The 18,250-nt window shown below is 42.1% G+C and overlaps 1 protein-coding gene across 1 annotated transcript in view; it reads right to left on the reverse strand.

Annotated features, from left to right (window-relative positions):
- VPS8 (VPS8 subunit of CORVET complex) overlaps positions 1-18,250 on the reverse strand; it is a 129,244-nt gene that overhangs the window by 42,239 nt on the left and 68,755 nt on the right. The window contains exons 34-41 of the mRNA XM_075284046.1: positions 16,012-16,101; positions 10,000-10,046; positions 7,820-7,967; positions 7,652-7,741; positions 6,139-6,190; positions 5,510-5,613; positions 3,917-3,998; positions 3,307-3,389 (exon numbers count right to left, since the gene is read on the reverse strand). Of these exons, the coding sequence (XP_075140147.1) occupies positions 3,307-3,389; positions 3,917-3,998; positions 5,510-5,613; positions 6,139-6,190; positions 7,652-7,741; positions 7,820-7,967; positions 10,000-10,046; positions 16,012-16,101 (696 nt within the window). The remainder of the gene's footprint in view (positions 1-3,306; positions 3,390-3,916; positions 3,999-5,509; positions 5,614-6,138; positions 6,191-7,651; positions 7,742-7,819; positions 7,968-9,999; positions 10,047-16,011; positions 16,102-18,250) is intronic.

Raw genomic sequence — 18,250 nt, forward strand, 5'->3', positions numbered from 1 at the left:
CGCACCACCTGTTGTAACCCCCCCCCTCCCCTAAGCAACCTACCGATCAGTGTCCCCACAGCACTTACCATGTAGATGCCGCGGCGCTGTGTGTGTCGCGGCTGCAACATCAGCGGTCATGCATGGTGTTTCCCGAGGCGTCTGTGTTCGCAGCGGCAGAGTATGGGGGTTACGTGCGGCTGGCTGCGTTCAGCCGGGTTCTGCTGCTGTATGGTACTCCGGCCTGAGGCAATGTGTGGCCGGCCGGCATAACATCGGCGTACGGAACCATGTGGCCAGCCGTCATGTTCGGCAAAGTGTATCTGCGCGGTGGCCACGCCCACAATTCGCCGCAAACCTATGTGGCCACTGTGCTGGCTCCCAATCCCGCCCACACACCGCCATGCGCCTATAGGAGTTAGGTGTGACTACCAGTGCTGACGTCATGCCCGGGTCAACAGCGGAAAAGGAGACAACTTTTGAGGGCCGTGGTGGCGTTTTGGGGTGAGTGAGACACATTTAAAGTAGCCTATTACCCCTTCCTGGCCAATATGAAGGTGTGTGTGAAATTTGTAAGAAATACGTTCAGCCGTTCGGGTGTGATTGAGTAACAAACATCCAAACACACAAACATCCAAACTCACAAACTTTCACATTTATAATATTAATAGGATACAATAGGCTGCAAACTCTGCCACATTTGTGGCTAAAACCTGCAAGATTTCTATCTGACAAATTAGCTAATGAACATCATCCTGCGGCGTGTATTGCAGGGCTTATACTTACCGCTGCAGAAGGCAAAGTAACATCTTTAATTAAAAGCAATTACCAAAATGATGTTAAGTCCAAAATAGATACAAATTCAAGAACGAAAAAAAAAAAAAATTGCTGCCAAAGTGGACAAAGCTTTTAAAATACAGCAACAAGAACATCCACAACAATAAATGTCCTCAACCTCTGGATGAAATGTTCTCAAACGGTTCTGCGTCCAAGTATTATGTCCATTAGAGAAGTCATTCAGCTGTGCAGCCAACATAAATTATATGATAACATAGTACGGTATTTAATGACCCGTGTAACCGCTTTTCACATGCACTTTATGTGGTCATGAGATCCACTGTGACTGCTGATATAATTATGGTATACATATGGCATGTGATACATGAATTCCATAATGGACCATTGCAGATCATTGCAGAAGATGAAGCATCAAAGCAGGTGGACACAGTTATCAAAACCAGCAAAGAACCCTAATCCACACATAAACATGACACCACCGCCCACATCTGTTGCACACTATGTAATAACAGGGTTAATGTCTATGAATACCCAGCCATGATAATACTACGGAGCTGGCATGAAATATGCATGAAATGGTGGCCCAGATTTCAAAGAGATTCTCTGGAACATCTGCATTCTGCGAGAAAGTGAGCCAAGGACAAGCGGGCAGCAGATGAGACTCTAGTTGCGACTAGCATAGTGTTTAACCCATTATTGGACTGAGTCGTTTAGGAAAAGGTTTGTTTTGTGACATTTTACAACATCACACTTTTCTACGGCCATTACTTGCACTGTTCAATTGAAAAATAATAGGTGGACTCTTATGTAAACCAACTCAGCAGTAATTAGTTTTCATTTCTTTAGCCAAAAAGTCCTCGATCATAAAATCCTATTAGAAATGGGAGATTCCATCATTTTTTATGCAATATCTGATCAATGAGGGGCCAAAACCCAGCACTGGTCAGCTGCTCCGGAGTGCTGTTAGGCCCAGTATTAAACAGAAGCAGAAGGCGCCATACGTTATATAGTGGCCAAGCCATTCATTTACAGCTCAGCTTCCATTCACTTCAAAGGATGCATAGCTGCAGTAACGCCAAAGGGACAATATACAATGAAAGAAGCCTGCTGCTTCCAGATCTGTGCACAGTAATACCCTGGGCCCAACAGCAGTCCCGAACAGCCAAATAGTCCAGGAATTGGACTCGCCTTCCCCAATAAGATATTGATTGCAAATCCTAACCAACAAAAATCCTAAAATAACCCCTCTAAGAACACAACAGGCGATCGAAAAAGCACGCTCAGTAAAGTTTTCATTGCACATACAAACTTCATGATAAAATCAGTTTATAAAATGAGGGGTAAACGCAACACAACCACTATGAAGCCTAAACCATCTTGGTCAGATCATAGATTGTAAGCTCTTGCGAGCAGGGCCCTCAGTCCCAGTGTGTGAAATGACTGTCTTTGTAATGGATCTTTCTGTCTGTATTTGAACCCTACAAATTGTACAGCGCTGCGGAATATGTTGGCTCCACGCTTAATAACATATGGTACACAGACAGGGTTAGGATAGGGTTAAGTAATGATCTAATTGAATTTTTAGCCTTAATTATAATTAATGAGTGATTATTTTAGGACACACCTCTTTACATGCAACAATCCCTATTTATATGCTACTGAATTTCGGTTTCAGTTATTCACATGACAGAAAACCTGACTGGATAGCGTACAGTTATCGACAGTTCCTTTAGCCAATGGCATATTACAAAATAATGAAAATAATCAATATCCTTGCGTTTACATGGATTAATTGAACTGACTTTCAATTTTGGTCATTTGGCGATTAACAGCCCAGCCCTATCTATGGATTCTACTGCAATTACATGTCAGAATTTTATGATGTGTATTGGAGGGGAGGGGCCACACGGTGGCTCAGTGGTTAGCACTGCAGCCTTGCAGTGCTGGAGTCCTTGATTCGAATCCCGCCAAGGGTAAAAAACCATCTGCAAGGAGTTTGTATGTTCTCCCCGTGTTTGCATGGTTTCCATCCCATTCTCCAAAAAGACATACTGATAGGGGAAAAAATGTACATTGTGAGCTCTATGTGGGGCTCACAATCTACATTTAAAAAAAAAAAAAAAATTTATGATGTGTATTTGCATACTGTGTGGAAACACTTTAAGGCCAAAATCCTCAGTGTTTTACTGTCTCTGCAAAGTGGATGGAATTCTAGTGAATCCCATCCACACATCGTAGAAAAATACATGCAGCGGAAGTGCTGCCATTTCCAAAATCACGGTGGTTTTAGAAATCGCAGCATGTCAATTATACCTACAGTGGTTGCTTCCCTATAGGTAGAATGGAAGTAGAAAGTCTACAGAGACTTGTATAGGAAAAACCGCAATGCATTTCCAACGCAGTTTTTCTTGCAGCGCTTTTTGTTATAGCCCGCTATGTGGGGACTTAGACTAAAGAAGGCATTTCTTGTAGGCATTGTAGTAGCATTGAACTATGTGCGGTATCAATAGGTCCCAATGGCGCTCTTACCTGTAGGATCCTCTGGAGTATGGATGGGAGTGAGATATATGCAGCCATGCTGTTTAGAACTTCCATTGTCAGACTCTTTAATGCTACAAGTAGAAAAATCAACAGAAACAAGAATATATGAATCCTACGTAAGGCTATGTTCATATCATGTTTGGTGTATAAATCATGAGAAGCTCCTGACATTTATGTTAAACCTGACAGAGGATAAAAGAGTGTTCTTCTGGCCCCCATGGGTCTGGTACAAATGAATATATCTTTATGGAACATGTAGCAAGATTCAGTTGGATGATCCTACCCGCGTATACATATATTACAATCAGTACGAGCTCGACAACCACTATAAAGGCATTAGCCAGGATTTTTAATAAAAGATAAGTGTGAATGTTCACTAGCCCTGGCCAAATCAATGTGTAATTTGTGGTGGTCTTTCCCTGTTATAAATGCATGTATTCTACTATAATATTGATAAATCTCTTCATTTCTATATGTGATACTTTAAGCCGTTCCTTTAAAAGCCCTTTTTTCTTGTAGAAATGTTATAACAAAGTGACTGCACGCACTGTGCTTACACTTGAAGTAGCAGGAAGTAAGACGCAGGGAAGGTACTTACATTCTGAATATAGCGGAGATGGAGAAGAACATAAAAGCTTCTGCGGTGACATCATTGCCTCAAGCAGTGGGAACCACAGCGCCTATATAGGAGAGCGAACATGTCACTGAATTAAAGAGGATGAATCTGTAGAAACACAGTGGTGTCAGAAGAAGCTTTTCTCTCGCAGATGCCGTAAAGCTCATGACTTTCATTAAATGTAGAAACAAAGAACTTATATACGTAATGAATGTACAAAAAAACATTAGAAAATCTTACTTGTATCATGCCCCTAACACATCATTACTGACTTGGTAATGAAATGTGTATATATTTTCCAGATCATACACAGATCTCATTGTATGGTGCTGTAAGTTCAGTTACTAAAACTGTGTTCCATTCAAAATATGAATAGGTTAACATGGGTACAATACCCTTGAAGAAAAAATGAAATGGTGGTAGTGCATTCAGAGTGGGTTAAAAAAAATAAGCACTAGTACTCACCTTAAGGCCGGGGGCCCCACGGGATGGAAATACCGCGATTTGCCCGTGGTGCAAACGCCACGGGAAAAATTGCGGCATTTTACAGTAAGGGCAAGGTGAATGGGATTCTAGCGAATTCCATGCCCACTCTACGGTAGAAACCACGGTGCGGACATGCTGCGATTTCCAAAACTGGCGTGGTTTTGGAAATCGACACATTTCAATTATACTTACAGAAACGCCAGCAGTTTCCCCATAGGTATGATTGTAACAGAAAGCTAACGCCGTGATTTTTCCATGCTTTATAATTGATGACCGATCCTTGAGAGAAGTCATCAACTAAAGATAGTCATGGACCTGACACCTAGGCCCCTAGCTGATCAGCTGTTTAGATAGGCTGCAGGTTTCAAGGAGCACTGCACAGCATTCAGTGAACTTGGTATTCACTCAGGGAGTACCAGTGCCAACTTAAGTGCCAGGTGTCAGACCATCAAGTCTATTCATTTGGTGACCTATCTCAAGGATAAAGTCCTGAAAATCAATTTAACAATTCCTGTCCACTCCTATCTCAATGCTACTTGTGTAGGTGCTGGTCTCTACCTACAGGTCCCATCTCATTGCACAGGAAATACCTGGAAATACCCACTCAAGCATTCACTAGTCCCAGGGAAGACCCAAAAGTAGAGACCACCAGTAACCTGGGCAGTGCTGGCAAGGTAGTGGTATGGTATCAGAAACATGAATATTGGTGCTTTTGCTTTTTTTTTTTTTTTTTTTAATGAAGATTGTCAGCCCCCATATATGGATCACAATGTACTTCTTTTTTTCTATCAGTATGTCTTTGTAGCATGGGAGGAAATCCATGCAAACATGGGGAGAACATACAAACTCCTTGCAAATGTTGTTCCTGGCAGGATTCAAACCCAGGACTCCAGTGCTGCAAGGCTGCAGTGCTAACCACTGAGCCACCGTGTCACCCCCTTTGCTTTTTTTTTATTTTTTTTATTAACTCTGCGTCTGCTGCCACCAAATCCCTTTTAAGATGACAAGTAGATGACTCCCAGACTGGATTTGAGGAAAACCTCTGAACGAACCATCATTGTAGCGCGCACGTATCACGCATCACCATACCTCTCTCTGCTGCTGGTTGAGCGTATGTGATGTCCTTTCACACAAAGAGATTGTTTCTGATAGGGTTTCCTCAACTTCCTTTAACGCCGGCATTTGCCTGGTATCTACAATAGGAGAAATAGAATTCAATGAGCACAAAGAACATTGGTATTATTCTTCAAATAAGGTTCCATTTGGGACTGAAATACTTGAGTGTTTCGACTTCAAGTGCTCGTTCCTAGTTGTAGGAAATTTCCAATTCAGATCTATTTCATCATAATGGAAAAAGCTTAATTTCAATATCAAATACATCTTACAGCAGCCCCTTTGGTGTATCAATCAAATGTACCTCCATGTATTGAAATATGCATTGTTTAAACACTAGAGCTTTCATGATGGTGTGGTCTCTTCCTCCTGAGAATTTGGAGATTTCATTTCATTTCTGCAGACAATATCGTCGTAGCGGCTTCCACTTGTGAATTTAAATAGGCATATAAAATGAGCAAGAAAAAATGATGGCCGTATATTTTACTTGTCATTGAGCAAAGTAGAAATGTAAATCTTGTTTAGGTTTAATAGCTTAATATCATCCGTCATTTACTGCTGAACAACACAGCAAAAAAGATGTAAAGTGTGTACAAGAAGCTTACCTGCACCGTCCATGGTGTCCTCAGTCAATGCTGAAAGTCTGTCTTGTAGTCTCTAAATATATGATAAAAATAGAAGTACAAGATAGGATGATAAGGACACTATATGGTAAGAGTATAGGTATATAGCAGGTGTTGGTTGTGAAATGTTTTTCATGTTATTATGAGAGTTTAACCCTTAGGATGGGTCATCCATATCCGTCTATCACCTGGAACTCCTGCCAAAAAACAGAAGCAACCATGCCGCTTCCTCTTTACAGATGTGCAACATCACATTCATGAGTTACATACCCTAGACTGAGTTGCAATACCAAGCATAGCCATTGTAAAATGTATAAAATGTACCCAATGTGGAGGACAAGCAGCGATGAGGCCGCAGTGCTTGTCCCAATGCTATGGCCTGCTTAAACACCTAAGGGTGCATTCACACGGAGTAATGCGCCGCGTTTACGGGACGTTTGTGCCATGTTTTTGATGGTGCATGTTTGCAGTCGCGTTAACGTCAAAAACGCACTGCGCGCTGCGTTTACTCCGTGTGAATGCACCCTAAGTCGGGATCCCAGGTGTTGGCCCCCCAGCAATCTGGTATTAGTGACCTATCCTAAAGATAGGTCATCACTACCTTAGTGATGGGAACCCCTTTAGGGTGAGTTCACACGGAGTAAAGTGCCGTGTGATGTGGCACGTATACGCCACGTGAGATTTTGCGAGCCGTATATGCTCCCATTGATTTCAATGGGAGCCGGGATCGTATACGCGGCGCTATTTCACCACCTGGGGCACATGAGGTTTAATATACCGCTAGAAAGCCGACAGTGCGCTGAAATCGGCTTTCCCGTTCTGTGCCCCCGGTGAAGAGCTACCGGTGCCGGTACCGTAGCTCTTCACTGTCAGAAGGGCGTTTCTGACAGTCAGACAGGAATACCCTTCCTCACAGTGGCGTCTATAGTGTTGTACTGTGAGAGGTGGTTCAGTGCCATCACTGGGCGGTAAGCAATGTCCCCTCTCACAGTATAGCGCTATAGATGCTGCTGTGAGGAAGGGTATTCCTGTCTGACTGTCAGAAATGCCCTTCTGACATGAAGAACTACGGTACCGGCACCAATAGCTCTTCACCGGGGGCACAGAACGGGAATGCCGATAGTGCGTTGAATTCATCGCACTGTCAGCTTTCTAGCAGTGTATTACACCGCAAGTGCCCCAAATGGTGAAAGGTCCTCTTTAAGGTTTTTGTGTTCAATTGACATATAAAGGCTTTGCAGATGGATTTGTGACAATAGGGTCAAATCCTGCAGTCAAGGTAAGACGCTGAAAAGGATTTCTATTTTCATGAATGATCTTTCTAGTTGGCGCACATTAGGGAAATTGTCACCGAGCAAAGCGACCCATCTTGGGGATAGGTTATAAATGTCTAAAGACTCATTTATAAGCTTCAGAGGAATTATACGAGTCTTTTCTGCGTAAGCGAAACTTTAAAACCTGCAGATTGTTAGTGGTCAAAAGGCAGTGCCATTACCGTCAGCATAACTTGGAAGGCTGCCTGGATGTCCCCTTTCTTCTCCAATAAATAGGCTAATGTCTCATGGTTCTTGTGCTTCTGGGCGATCTGTAACCATACAAGGAATACATTTACAGATTTCTCAAATAGGTTCATGGTAACAGAAATCATTTTTAATGTCCTCACCTCAATAGTTTCCTCCAAGCGATAGTGTTCGAGTATTTGCAGCACTTGATTCACTTGTCCAGGATCATACTGACACATAAGATCTATGAAGTGTTCTGTGATATGCGGCTGGTTCTGCAGCAGCTCAGGGCTTACCTGAGCTCCATCCCTGCAAACAAATGTAATGCCTGTATATAATGACCTTTTAACCAGAGATTTAGAAATCATATTGACTTCCGTAGAACATGTTTGATGACAGATTCATATGCCCCTATAACAGTGAGTACTACCAATGTAAGTATGACAGGTCAGGTCAACAATGTTTGACAGATATGGGTCGCACTTCTGGAATCTGTGAACAAATTTGGCCCTATGGATATTTTATAAATGTCTGCAGTGAGGATACCCCTTTAGGAGGTCTGCTATAATATTTATGTATGTTCATCACACACTTTTACCAAGGACCGCATAAAGTAGTGACAGACACCCTGATTTTAACGTTCTGTTATTTGTCTATTCATGAGCTGCTACTGTCCCAGCTATCACTGATGGTTTCCTCCATATCATTGTGTATAGGGGGGGAACTGTCAGGGCAAATACAGCTCATGAATATTTGTGACTTATCTTTACCATAGTTGCAAAAATTAAATTTTAAGTTTCTGGAAATTACTTATCTCTCGCAGACTGCTGACATCAGCATGTCTAGTAGTCCTCTATGCTGCTTTTCCAGCAACCCATTGGAAGGCCAGAGGCTGGGTTTAGTAGTACATGAACTTGTCATGGAGGTGATGGACTTGACCAACCTTCTCCATCTCTTTTCCTGGGGTGGTGCAGTGCTGAGGGGGCCTGCAGAATACCAGATGGCGGCGGCAGTCTCTCTCCCACTGCTTTTCCTAGTTGTGTTCAGCCTTCCTGAGCCTTATGGGAGTTGGAGTGACTATGATGGTCATGTAGGAATAGGATTCAGGAGACTCAAGGCATGCAGGGAACTGGGTAATTCACAAGTTTACTTGAGGAAGGATGCAGTACAGCAGCACCCAAACATAGAGGTACATGTTTTTCAATTTTATCATTGTGAGTAAGAGTGGAGATGGCAGTCAGTAACATAAGGTGTGTGCTCTCCTCACAACGCTTGGACTTACTACTCTGGATGTCACAGTCTCTGTTAAAGCTGGTTCACACCTACGCCCGGCCTCCGCTTTGTGGGTTTCCATCTTCTGCCATCAGGAGACGGAAACCCAGCAGTCATTGTCCGCCTGTGAGTGCCCTTGAGCGTTTTGTGGTCTCCGCGGCGAAACCATTTTTTTTTTTTTAACACAAAGTCCTGCATGTCCAACTTTGTGTCCAGTTAAAAAGAAACAGTTTCGCCAGAAGACGCTCACGGGCGCTCACAGGCACTTTGCAGACCCATGCAAATGAATGGGTTTGAAAAGTGACTGCTGGTTTCCGTCTTCTGCAAAGCGAGACCGAGCGCAGGTGTGAACCCGCCCTAACAGAGGGGAGTTTCATACAATCTTTACTAGAACCCTCTCTGGAGTGAAGGTTAAGAGGATTCTCAGTTTTTCCTGAGGAGCAGACAAGGTTGTGACTATGAAGCCCTTATGACACTTATCCTCCTTAGGAGTAAATATCTTCCTCCTTTCCGTATCTCGCACAGTCTGGAGGGCCTTGGTTGCAACGCAGGCCAGTCATGGGCCTGACTCCATCCTTCTGCTTCCTCACTCTTCAAAGGATGTAAGAAGACCCTTGGTCTCCACAGTGGTACAGGCCATTTAAGGGGGAAAATGTGTATAACTCACCTGTAATATATGAGCTACGTACAAACGTAAGACAGATAACACAGGTTATCCATTTACATTTTTCAGGATTCCCAGTGGGTTTCTGAAGCCTTATTGAGGTGCACAACAGAAAAGCAGACCACAAGTATGAGAGAGCTGTTAGCCAACTTCTAGCCTCAGTGGTCTATGAAACAAGACTGTTGCGGCCCAAGTTTGGATGCAACTCTCACGTGGTGGGACTGCAACCCAATAAATGGTTAGGAGCACTCAGCCAGATGAAAATTTAACATGCTAGTACAAGTTATTCATTATTTTATAACCATTTGTTCCATATCATCCAATTTTATTGGAACTTGGAAAACACCATTAAAGGGAGTTTGAAGAAGACAAGACATTTTATAAAAACACTGACAGGATACAAACCTTGGATCTAGAAGGCTTCTAAGAAACTGGAAAACTAGAAATGAATCCTGCAATTAGGAAAACACCACATAAGTCTCAATATAAGGGGCAATTCACAACATGCTTTTAGCATCCATTTAGTAAATCCATTGAACGGATGCTAAAAACAGATGAAAATGAATGCAACCAGATGGTCGTCCATTTACACAAAGTCACAAAAAAAAAAATCCTTTTCTTTCTTTTGTGCCAGAAAACAAAGCGCAATATACCACACTTTTGTGTATAACAAAAAAAAATGGATAGAAGAGGATGGATATCAGTTTTTACATCCGCATTTTGGATCTACTAAATGGCTGCTAATAACGTGATATGAAGCAAAACCCACAAGAACTAGATTATACAGCATGAAAATATACAAATCCTATGTTTATGTTAATAATGAGAATCATGACCAAGGTGCTACAATGTAAACCTTTAGTTATAAATGTATCATGTATCAGAGTTACTTTACACATATTAGTCTATGGAGAAAGGAGGGTAAGTAAGAGGATGCTTGAAAAGAGACAAAAATTGCTGCTGTTGAGGGGCAACAAGGTAGCTCAGTGGTTAGCACTGCAGCCTTGCAGCACTGAAGTCCTTGGTTCAAATCCTGCCAGGAACAACATCTGCAAGGAGTTTGTATGTTCTCTCCGTGTTTGCGTGGATTTCCTCCCATTCTACAAAGACATACTGATAGGAGGAAAAAAAAAAGTACAATGTGACCCCTATATGAGGCTCACAAACTACATTTAAAAATAAATAAATAAATAAAAATGCTGCTGTTGTTATTCTGCTATACTGAGAGTCAGAATTTTTCTGGCTCTGCTGAATCTTAAAGACAAGATTCTTTCTGTACCCAATACAGATATTATACTGGGGCCCAGAAGCTTCAGGTTAGGCCTCTGATGCCCAATATGCCCAACTTCTAATAACTACTTTAGGTTAAAGGCTAAGGTGCCACAAAGCGAACTACAGCCAAAAAGCCCTGTGGGAAAAACTTCCTTGAAGATGCATTACGGTTTTTCTTGCAGCACTTTTCACAGAAAGTCCGCAGAGTTTTCGCCAGAGTTTCCATAGGTATAATTGACATGCAGCGATTTACAAAAACGGAACAGTTTTTGAAATCGCTGTAGATGGATATTGCCAGAGGAAGAGGACATTAGCAGAGACTAGGACCCGGGAAGGGAGTTAGAGTAACCACCCTTTTGGTGACCTCACACATGGGAGTGGGTTTGCGGGCCACAGATGCACACAAGATAATGTGATAAGTATGGTGTACACACTGACAACCCCCCTGCACCTGAAAGAAAAAGGAGTCAGAAAATGTTTCTGGCTCTGCCGAATCTTAAAGACAAGATTCTCGCTGTATCCAATACAAATATTACACTGGGGTCCAGAAGCTTCAGGTTAGGCCTCTGATGCCCAATATTCCCAACTTTTAATAACTCATTTAGGCTAAGGTGCCACAAAGCGAACTACAGCCAAAAAGACCTGCGGGAAAAACTGCCTCCGAAACGCATCATGGTTTTTCTTGCAGCTCTTTTCAAAGAAAGTCCGCAGAGTTTTCTGCAGAGTTTCAATAAGTATAATTGACATACGGCGATGTACAATAACGCAACAGTTTTTGAAATCGCTGCAGATATTTTTCGGCAATGTGTGGATGGGATCGGCCAGAATCCCATCCACTTTGCAGGTACTGTAAAATGTCACAGATTTTGCCGTAGCCAAAATGTTTCATTTACGCTACGCGGGGCCCTGGCCTTACTTTCCAACACATTACGGTTAGAGATGAGCGAACACTGTTCGGAACAGCCGATCCGAACAGCATGCTCCCATAGAAATGAATGGAAGCGGCCAGCACGCGGGGGGTTAAGCGGCCAGCCGCCGGCAAAGTCCGTGTGCCTGCCCTTCCATTCATTTCTATGGGAGCGTGTTGTTCGGATCGGTTGATCCGAACAGTGTTCGCTCATCTCTAATTACGGTATATATCTTTCTTTTCAAAGACTTCAAGAAAACCAGCTAAATATTTTGGACCATTGTAGAAATGAAAAGAGAGGGTAAAAACCAGAAAGACTCCAATACGTGGAAATACAGACTATGAAAGCCTTGAAATTTTAGATACATAAAACTTAGAAACATCACTTGTCTATCTCTCCGTCAAAGAAGTCTCTAGAGAAACGTGGAATGAATCTGGCTCGGTGCTGGCAAGGAATGATGACCACCAAGATCCAAGGTTTCGAGACAAGTGATTGAAAGGTTCTCTGTGGTGAAGGTCAGGCAGATGCAAACCTGCCTTTGTTGAGAATGTGCTAATGAACTCATTAAGTGTCTGCCAGCAGAGATGATTCAATTGAACTGGTTAGAGGTGCGTGAGTATAGACAGGAAGCTGAGGCTGGTAAATACATCTCCCTGCTTTCATCTTTCATCAAACGCCAGGCAGAATATGCAGGGTGCGCTTTCCAATCAGTGGCGGCTACAACATAGTCAAATGTCCTATCCTCAAGAAACTCTAAAGAAAGATGCAATATCTTAACACTTTACTAGTACAAAAAGAAAAAAAAAAATCAACACAATGTTTTTGATGTTCACTATGTGTTAAACAAGTCTGTAAATCAGCGGGATACCTGTCTGTGAATGTCCTATAGAGAAAGGAATAATAAAAAATAAAATGGCAATTACAAGATACCTTACATGAAATGGAAGTAATTCAGTAATAGATGATAGTGTTCCACATATAAGTACGGGAGGTTTCTGATGTCTCCCCTGCATACAGAAGATGCAACTAAAAGCACTTAAGGTTGTCTCTATTGTCCTCAATCCATAAAATATTAACACCTAATAATACCACACAGCAAGAAATAAATATCATTTCCCATAAATGTTCAGCATCCTAAAAAGCTGCAGATGAATAGAATTCGACTCCAGTATGAACACATATATTAGAGATATAATTTGACAAATTGAAAAATAAGGACACATCCACTCTCCTTGAAAACTGGATTTTTTTCTACTCTCTGTACAATCCTTTTGTCATTGTATTCAGACGTGCTGCTCCCTCCATCCGTCTATAAACCAATACATGTGGTTGTGAACGGGTATCACTACCGCACCAGGTGAGAGGCCATCCAGTCTAGTACCATTATTATCTTGCATACTCTCCATTAAGTTCTTACAACTCTCTACATCAGGGGTGCTCACACTTTTTCAGCATGTGAGCTACTTTATAAACTGACCAAGGGATAAGATCTACTACCCACTTCTTATGGGCGGGGCCAGGGTCGGGGCCTGTGGGCGCGACGGAGCGTGAGAGCAGGAGACAGCTCTCCGTTGTCTGTTTGTTCACCGCGCAGGCTGAGAATCATCTCTGGACACTGGCAGGCCGGGGCCTTGCACTCGTTCACAGTCAGGGCTGCGGCGGCCCTGTCTGCAAGTGTCCGGAGATGACGCTCAGCCTGTGCTGTGAACAAGCAGCACCCCGGCTCTCTTCATCCCTAAGAGCAGGAAGCGCGTCAACCCCCAGAGCTGCTGCTGCCCGGCCTGTAAGTGTCCGGAGTGCTTGTTCACAGCGCAGGCTGAGAGTCATCTCCGGACACTTGCAGGCGGGGCCGCCGCAACCCTGACTGCGAACGAGCGCAAGGCCCCGGCCTGCCAGTGTTCAGAGATGACTCTCAGCCTGCGCTGTGAACAAGCAGACACCGGGGATCCCTGGCTGCATCCCGCGATCGACCCATACGTCCTTCGCGATCGACCGGTAGATCGCGATCGACTGCTCTACATTATAAGTTTGCTCGGTGTCTACCTTCTTGTTTCGAGTCATTGTATTCATTGGGAGACACAGCACCATGGATACAGGCCGGAAAGTAACAAAACAGCCAGAGGCAGGAACAACTATACAAAAGGGTGAGAATATGAGTCCCCCAATGAATACAACAGGAAAAGGATTTTACGGGGAGTCCAAAAAATTCAGTTTTCTCGCTCATATGATTGAGGAACACAGCACCGTGGCATGTCCTAAAGCAGTCCAATAGGATGGGAACTCCACAGCCATGCAAGCAACTTAGCACACAGACATTTGCAGAACATTACGACCCAAGCTGGCATCAGCAGAGACCACAGAATGGATCTGGTAGAATTTGATAAAAGTGTACACAGAGTCCAAGGCGGCAGCCTTACAGACCTGGGCAACGGAAACCTTGTGCCAAACTGCCCAGGAGGCTCTGACAAACCTTGGTAATTCACTATAGATGTGGCCCCAGCTATGGAGGAGAGAAAGTCCCCAAAGATAGATATTGCCAGAGGAAGAGGGCATTAGTAGAGGCTAGGAACCGGGGGTTGGAGTAACCACCCTTTTGGTGACCTCGCACATGGGAGTGGGGTTGCGGCCCACAGATGCACACAGGATAATGCGATGTGTGATGTACACGCTAAAGACCCCTCCGAAAGAAAAAGGATGCAAAGCAGAAGACTTGCACGCAGGCCATGTCTGCATCTTATGGAAACTATGCTAAAAGTAATTGGCATAACGTCTACGGAAAGGGTACAGCCCAGTGACGGAGCCGACATATTTCGATATTCCTAGAGCCAGCCTCCTAGTGGTCGGGTCCACCAATGATATAACTGAAAAATATTGTCTTTAGTAAATCCATACATTGTATTCCTTCTGATATAACAATTATAGAGATAGGGGGAGCTCTACATGCCTACACCTAACTGTAATGGTACATATAGCACTGACAGAGGTTGATGGTAAAACCCAATAGTACACTTAGCATACCTTTCCAGGAGGAATAGTTCTAAGAAAAGTTGCTTCAGAATTATTTTATAGGGCATTGCAAGTATTTGCACAAATTGACATATCAGGAGAGATAACAGGTTCTCTTAAAAATATGGTCAATTTGTCATTTTCTTCCATTTAGGCAACAAGTACAATGTATTTTCAGGCTAGGTCTCTAACGCACACATCGTTGCCAGAGTAAAGATCGCTTCATCTGCAGTTATCTATGTGAAGATTATTATTACTGAGGATCACTGAGGATTACCGTAGACCTGCTGGATAGACATTTTTTCTCTTTTTGTTGCGTTGGTTGATTTTCTGTGATCCTGTGACTTGCACAAAAATGGTAAGTGTGTACAGTTAATTCTGTCAAAGATTTATGAGGAATGGCGTTCTCAATGAAAAGAAAAGAGGGAGGAAGTCTGGAAGTTAGATGGGGTGGGGAGCCGAGTTAGTTGGAAAGGGTTAGGCTGGGTTCACACAGAGTTTTTTGGTCAGGATTTTGACGCGGAATCCGCATCAAAATCTGCCTCCAGAAACCGCCTCACAATAGACTCCCATGTAATCCGCTAGCATTTTTTTTCTGCTAGCAAAAAAAAGAAGCGACATGACCTTTCTTCAGGCGGATTCCGCCTGAAAAAAACAACGGGAGTCAATGGAAGGTGGAAAAACCGCTAGCGGATTTTAACGCGGTCTTTGCAAAAACTGCTAGCAGTTTTTTCAAGGTCCATACACTGTGCTGGTGGAAAAAAAGAAAAAAAACTAAAAAGGCCTCAAAAAACATTCCAAAAAACTCCACAAAAAAACGCTTCAAAAAACCATTTTCTAATTCCAGAAGCGTATTTTTTCTTCTCCAAAATCCTCGTCAGAAAACTCTGTGTGAACCCAGCCTTAGTAGTGGGCGGGATTGCTATAGAAAGCTAGAGAGAAAGGAAGAGGGGTGTGAGAGGAAGGGGGAAGTAGTGAGAGGGAGATAATACGAGTCAGCCTACAAGTACTATGATGCTTAGTTAAGACAGCTGGAAGCTACACCATGTAAACAAATGTAGATGTCAGGAGCTCCCAGAGAAACCCAGAAATCACTTAAAACACTGCTAACGGTATTTAGGTGCATTTATTAACCCATTCTTAGCACTAACAGATTTTTTTATTTTTTATTTTTTAAAAAACAAAACAAAACATTTTTTGACTATAATGTCATCACGAAAGTTTACACTACCTGAATCTTTCCAATGATCTCGTCCAGCTGTTCACTGAAGTGGGTGCAGATCAAATCTGCTGCTTTACTTGGACTCAGTGTTAAAAGCTCCTAATTAAGAAAAACAGGAAAAATTGCTGTAAAATAGATTACCTACTATAAAAAAAAGATGCTAAAGTTATCATATTAAAATACGGAGGGTACAATTGGAAAGAATAAGCGAAGCTTTGAGAATTTCTCAATCTACAAAGAGCAGGTGATTTTTAGCATTTCTTTTAACCCTTCCCGCCGATGGCACTTTTTGACTTCCTGACGAAGCTCAATTTTTCAAAACTGACATGTGTCACTTTATGTGGCAATAACTTTGGAACGCTTTAACTTACCAAAGTGATTTTAAGATTGTTTTTTCGTAACACATTGTACTTCATGTTAGTGGTAAATTTTGGTTGATATGTTTTGTGTTTAATTATGAAAAAATTGGAAATTTGGTGGAAATTTTGAAAAATATGCATTTTATAAAGTTTGAAATGATGTGCATTACATACAGATAGTCAGACCGCCAAAATTATATAATAAATCTCATGTCCCAGATCTCTGCTTTATGTCGGCATCAAACTTTAGTCACCCTTTTAATTTTTACGGACATTATAAGATTTACAAGTGAAACAACAATATTCAAAATTTTCAAGAAATTTCCAAAACCCATTTTTTAAAGGGCCTAATCCAGTTATGAAAGCGTTTTGAAAGACCCTTGTATTAAAGCCCCCCATAAATCACCCCATTTTCAAAACTGCACCCCTTAAATAAGCCAAAACAACATATACCTAGTAATTTAACCCTATAAGTGCTTAACAGGAATTAATACAAAATGGAGGTGAAATTTTCAAATTTGAATTTATTTTACTAATATTTTCGTTTAGCCCTAGAATTTGCACATTCACAAAGGGTTAAAGGAGAAAACGCATCCCACAATTTGTTAGGCAAGTTCTCCCGACTACCACAGTACCCCACTTGTGGGTGTAAACTAATATATGGACGCACAGCGAGACGCAGGAGGGAAGGCGCGCCAAAGAGCTTTTAGAGGGCAGATCTGGCTGTGAGCAGTTTCAGGAACCATGTCGCATTTACAAAGCCCTTGAGGAGTCAAAACAGTGGAAACCTCTAGAAAGTGACCCCATTTTGAAAACCGCACCCCTCAAAGAATTTATCAAGTGATGTAGTGAGCATTAGTAACCCCGAAGTGAATGTGTAAGCTGTGCGGAGTAAATTGGGCACACCAAATCCTATTTTATTTTCCCACTAGCTCCTATGACACGGACGGGGAAGAGGGGCATTCTGGGGGATCAGCGCTGGTGTCTTCTCTCTCATAAGCTCTAAATATGGGGTGTCCCCTGAAAACGCTCGCACCGCTTACACATTTCCTTCTAGTCGCAGCCACTTATGTCCTAATGATTTGGCGACTTTTGGGGGTTTTGTCTTCACATTGTACAAGGTAGATTTTTATTTTTATTTTCTGGCAATGTGGCCATATGAGGGCTTGGTGTTTGCGGTATTAGATGTACTTTTCAATGCCACCATTTTGAGGCCTGTAACTTATTGACTACATTTTATTAACTCTTTCTGGGTGGGATGTAAAAGGAAACATCAATTCTGGCATTGCTTTTTAGCATTTTTTTTTTTCCCGTGCAGCGTACAGCATAAGTAACATGTTACCTTTATTCTGCGGGTCGGTACGGTTAGGGCGATACCTCATTTATATGATTTTTTAATGCATTGCTATTTGTGCAGAATAGAATTCAATTCAGGGAAAAAAATCTATTGTTTTTGCATCGCCATCTTCTGAAAGGCATAACGTTTTTATTTTTCGCTAGACAGAGCTGGTTGAGGGCTTATTTTTTGCGGGAAGACCTCTTCTTTTTATTGGTACCATTTTGGTTTTCATCTGACCATTTGATTACTTTTTATTGAACATTTTGTAAGGGAAAGGTGGTGAATAATCATTATTTTGTGCGGTTTTCTACTTTTTTTTTTTACGACATTCGCCGTTTGGGTTAAATAATGTTTTAATTTTATTGTTCAGGTTATTACGGACACGGCGATACCAAATATGTAATGTTTTTTTCTATTTTTCTTTATTTTACATAATAAAACATTTTATATGGGGAAAATGGGATTTTTGGGGCTTTATTTATTTATAATTTATTTTAAACTTATTTAAACTTTTTTATTTTTACTTTTTTCAAACTTTTTTTTTCTGTCC

The sequence above is a fragment of the Leptodactylus fuscus genome, chromosome 8, assembly GCF_031893055.1.
Source record: "Leptodactylus fuscus isolate aLepFus1 chromosome 8, aLepFus1.hap2, whole genome shotgun sequence".
NCBI lineage: Eukaryota > Metazoa > Chordata > Amphibia > Anura > Leptodactylidae > Leptodactylus > Leptodactylus fuscus.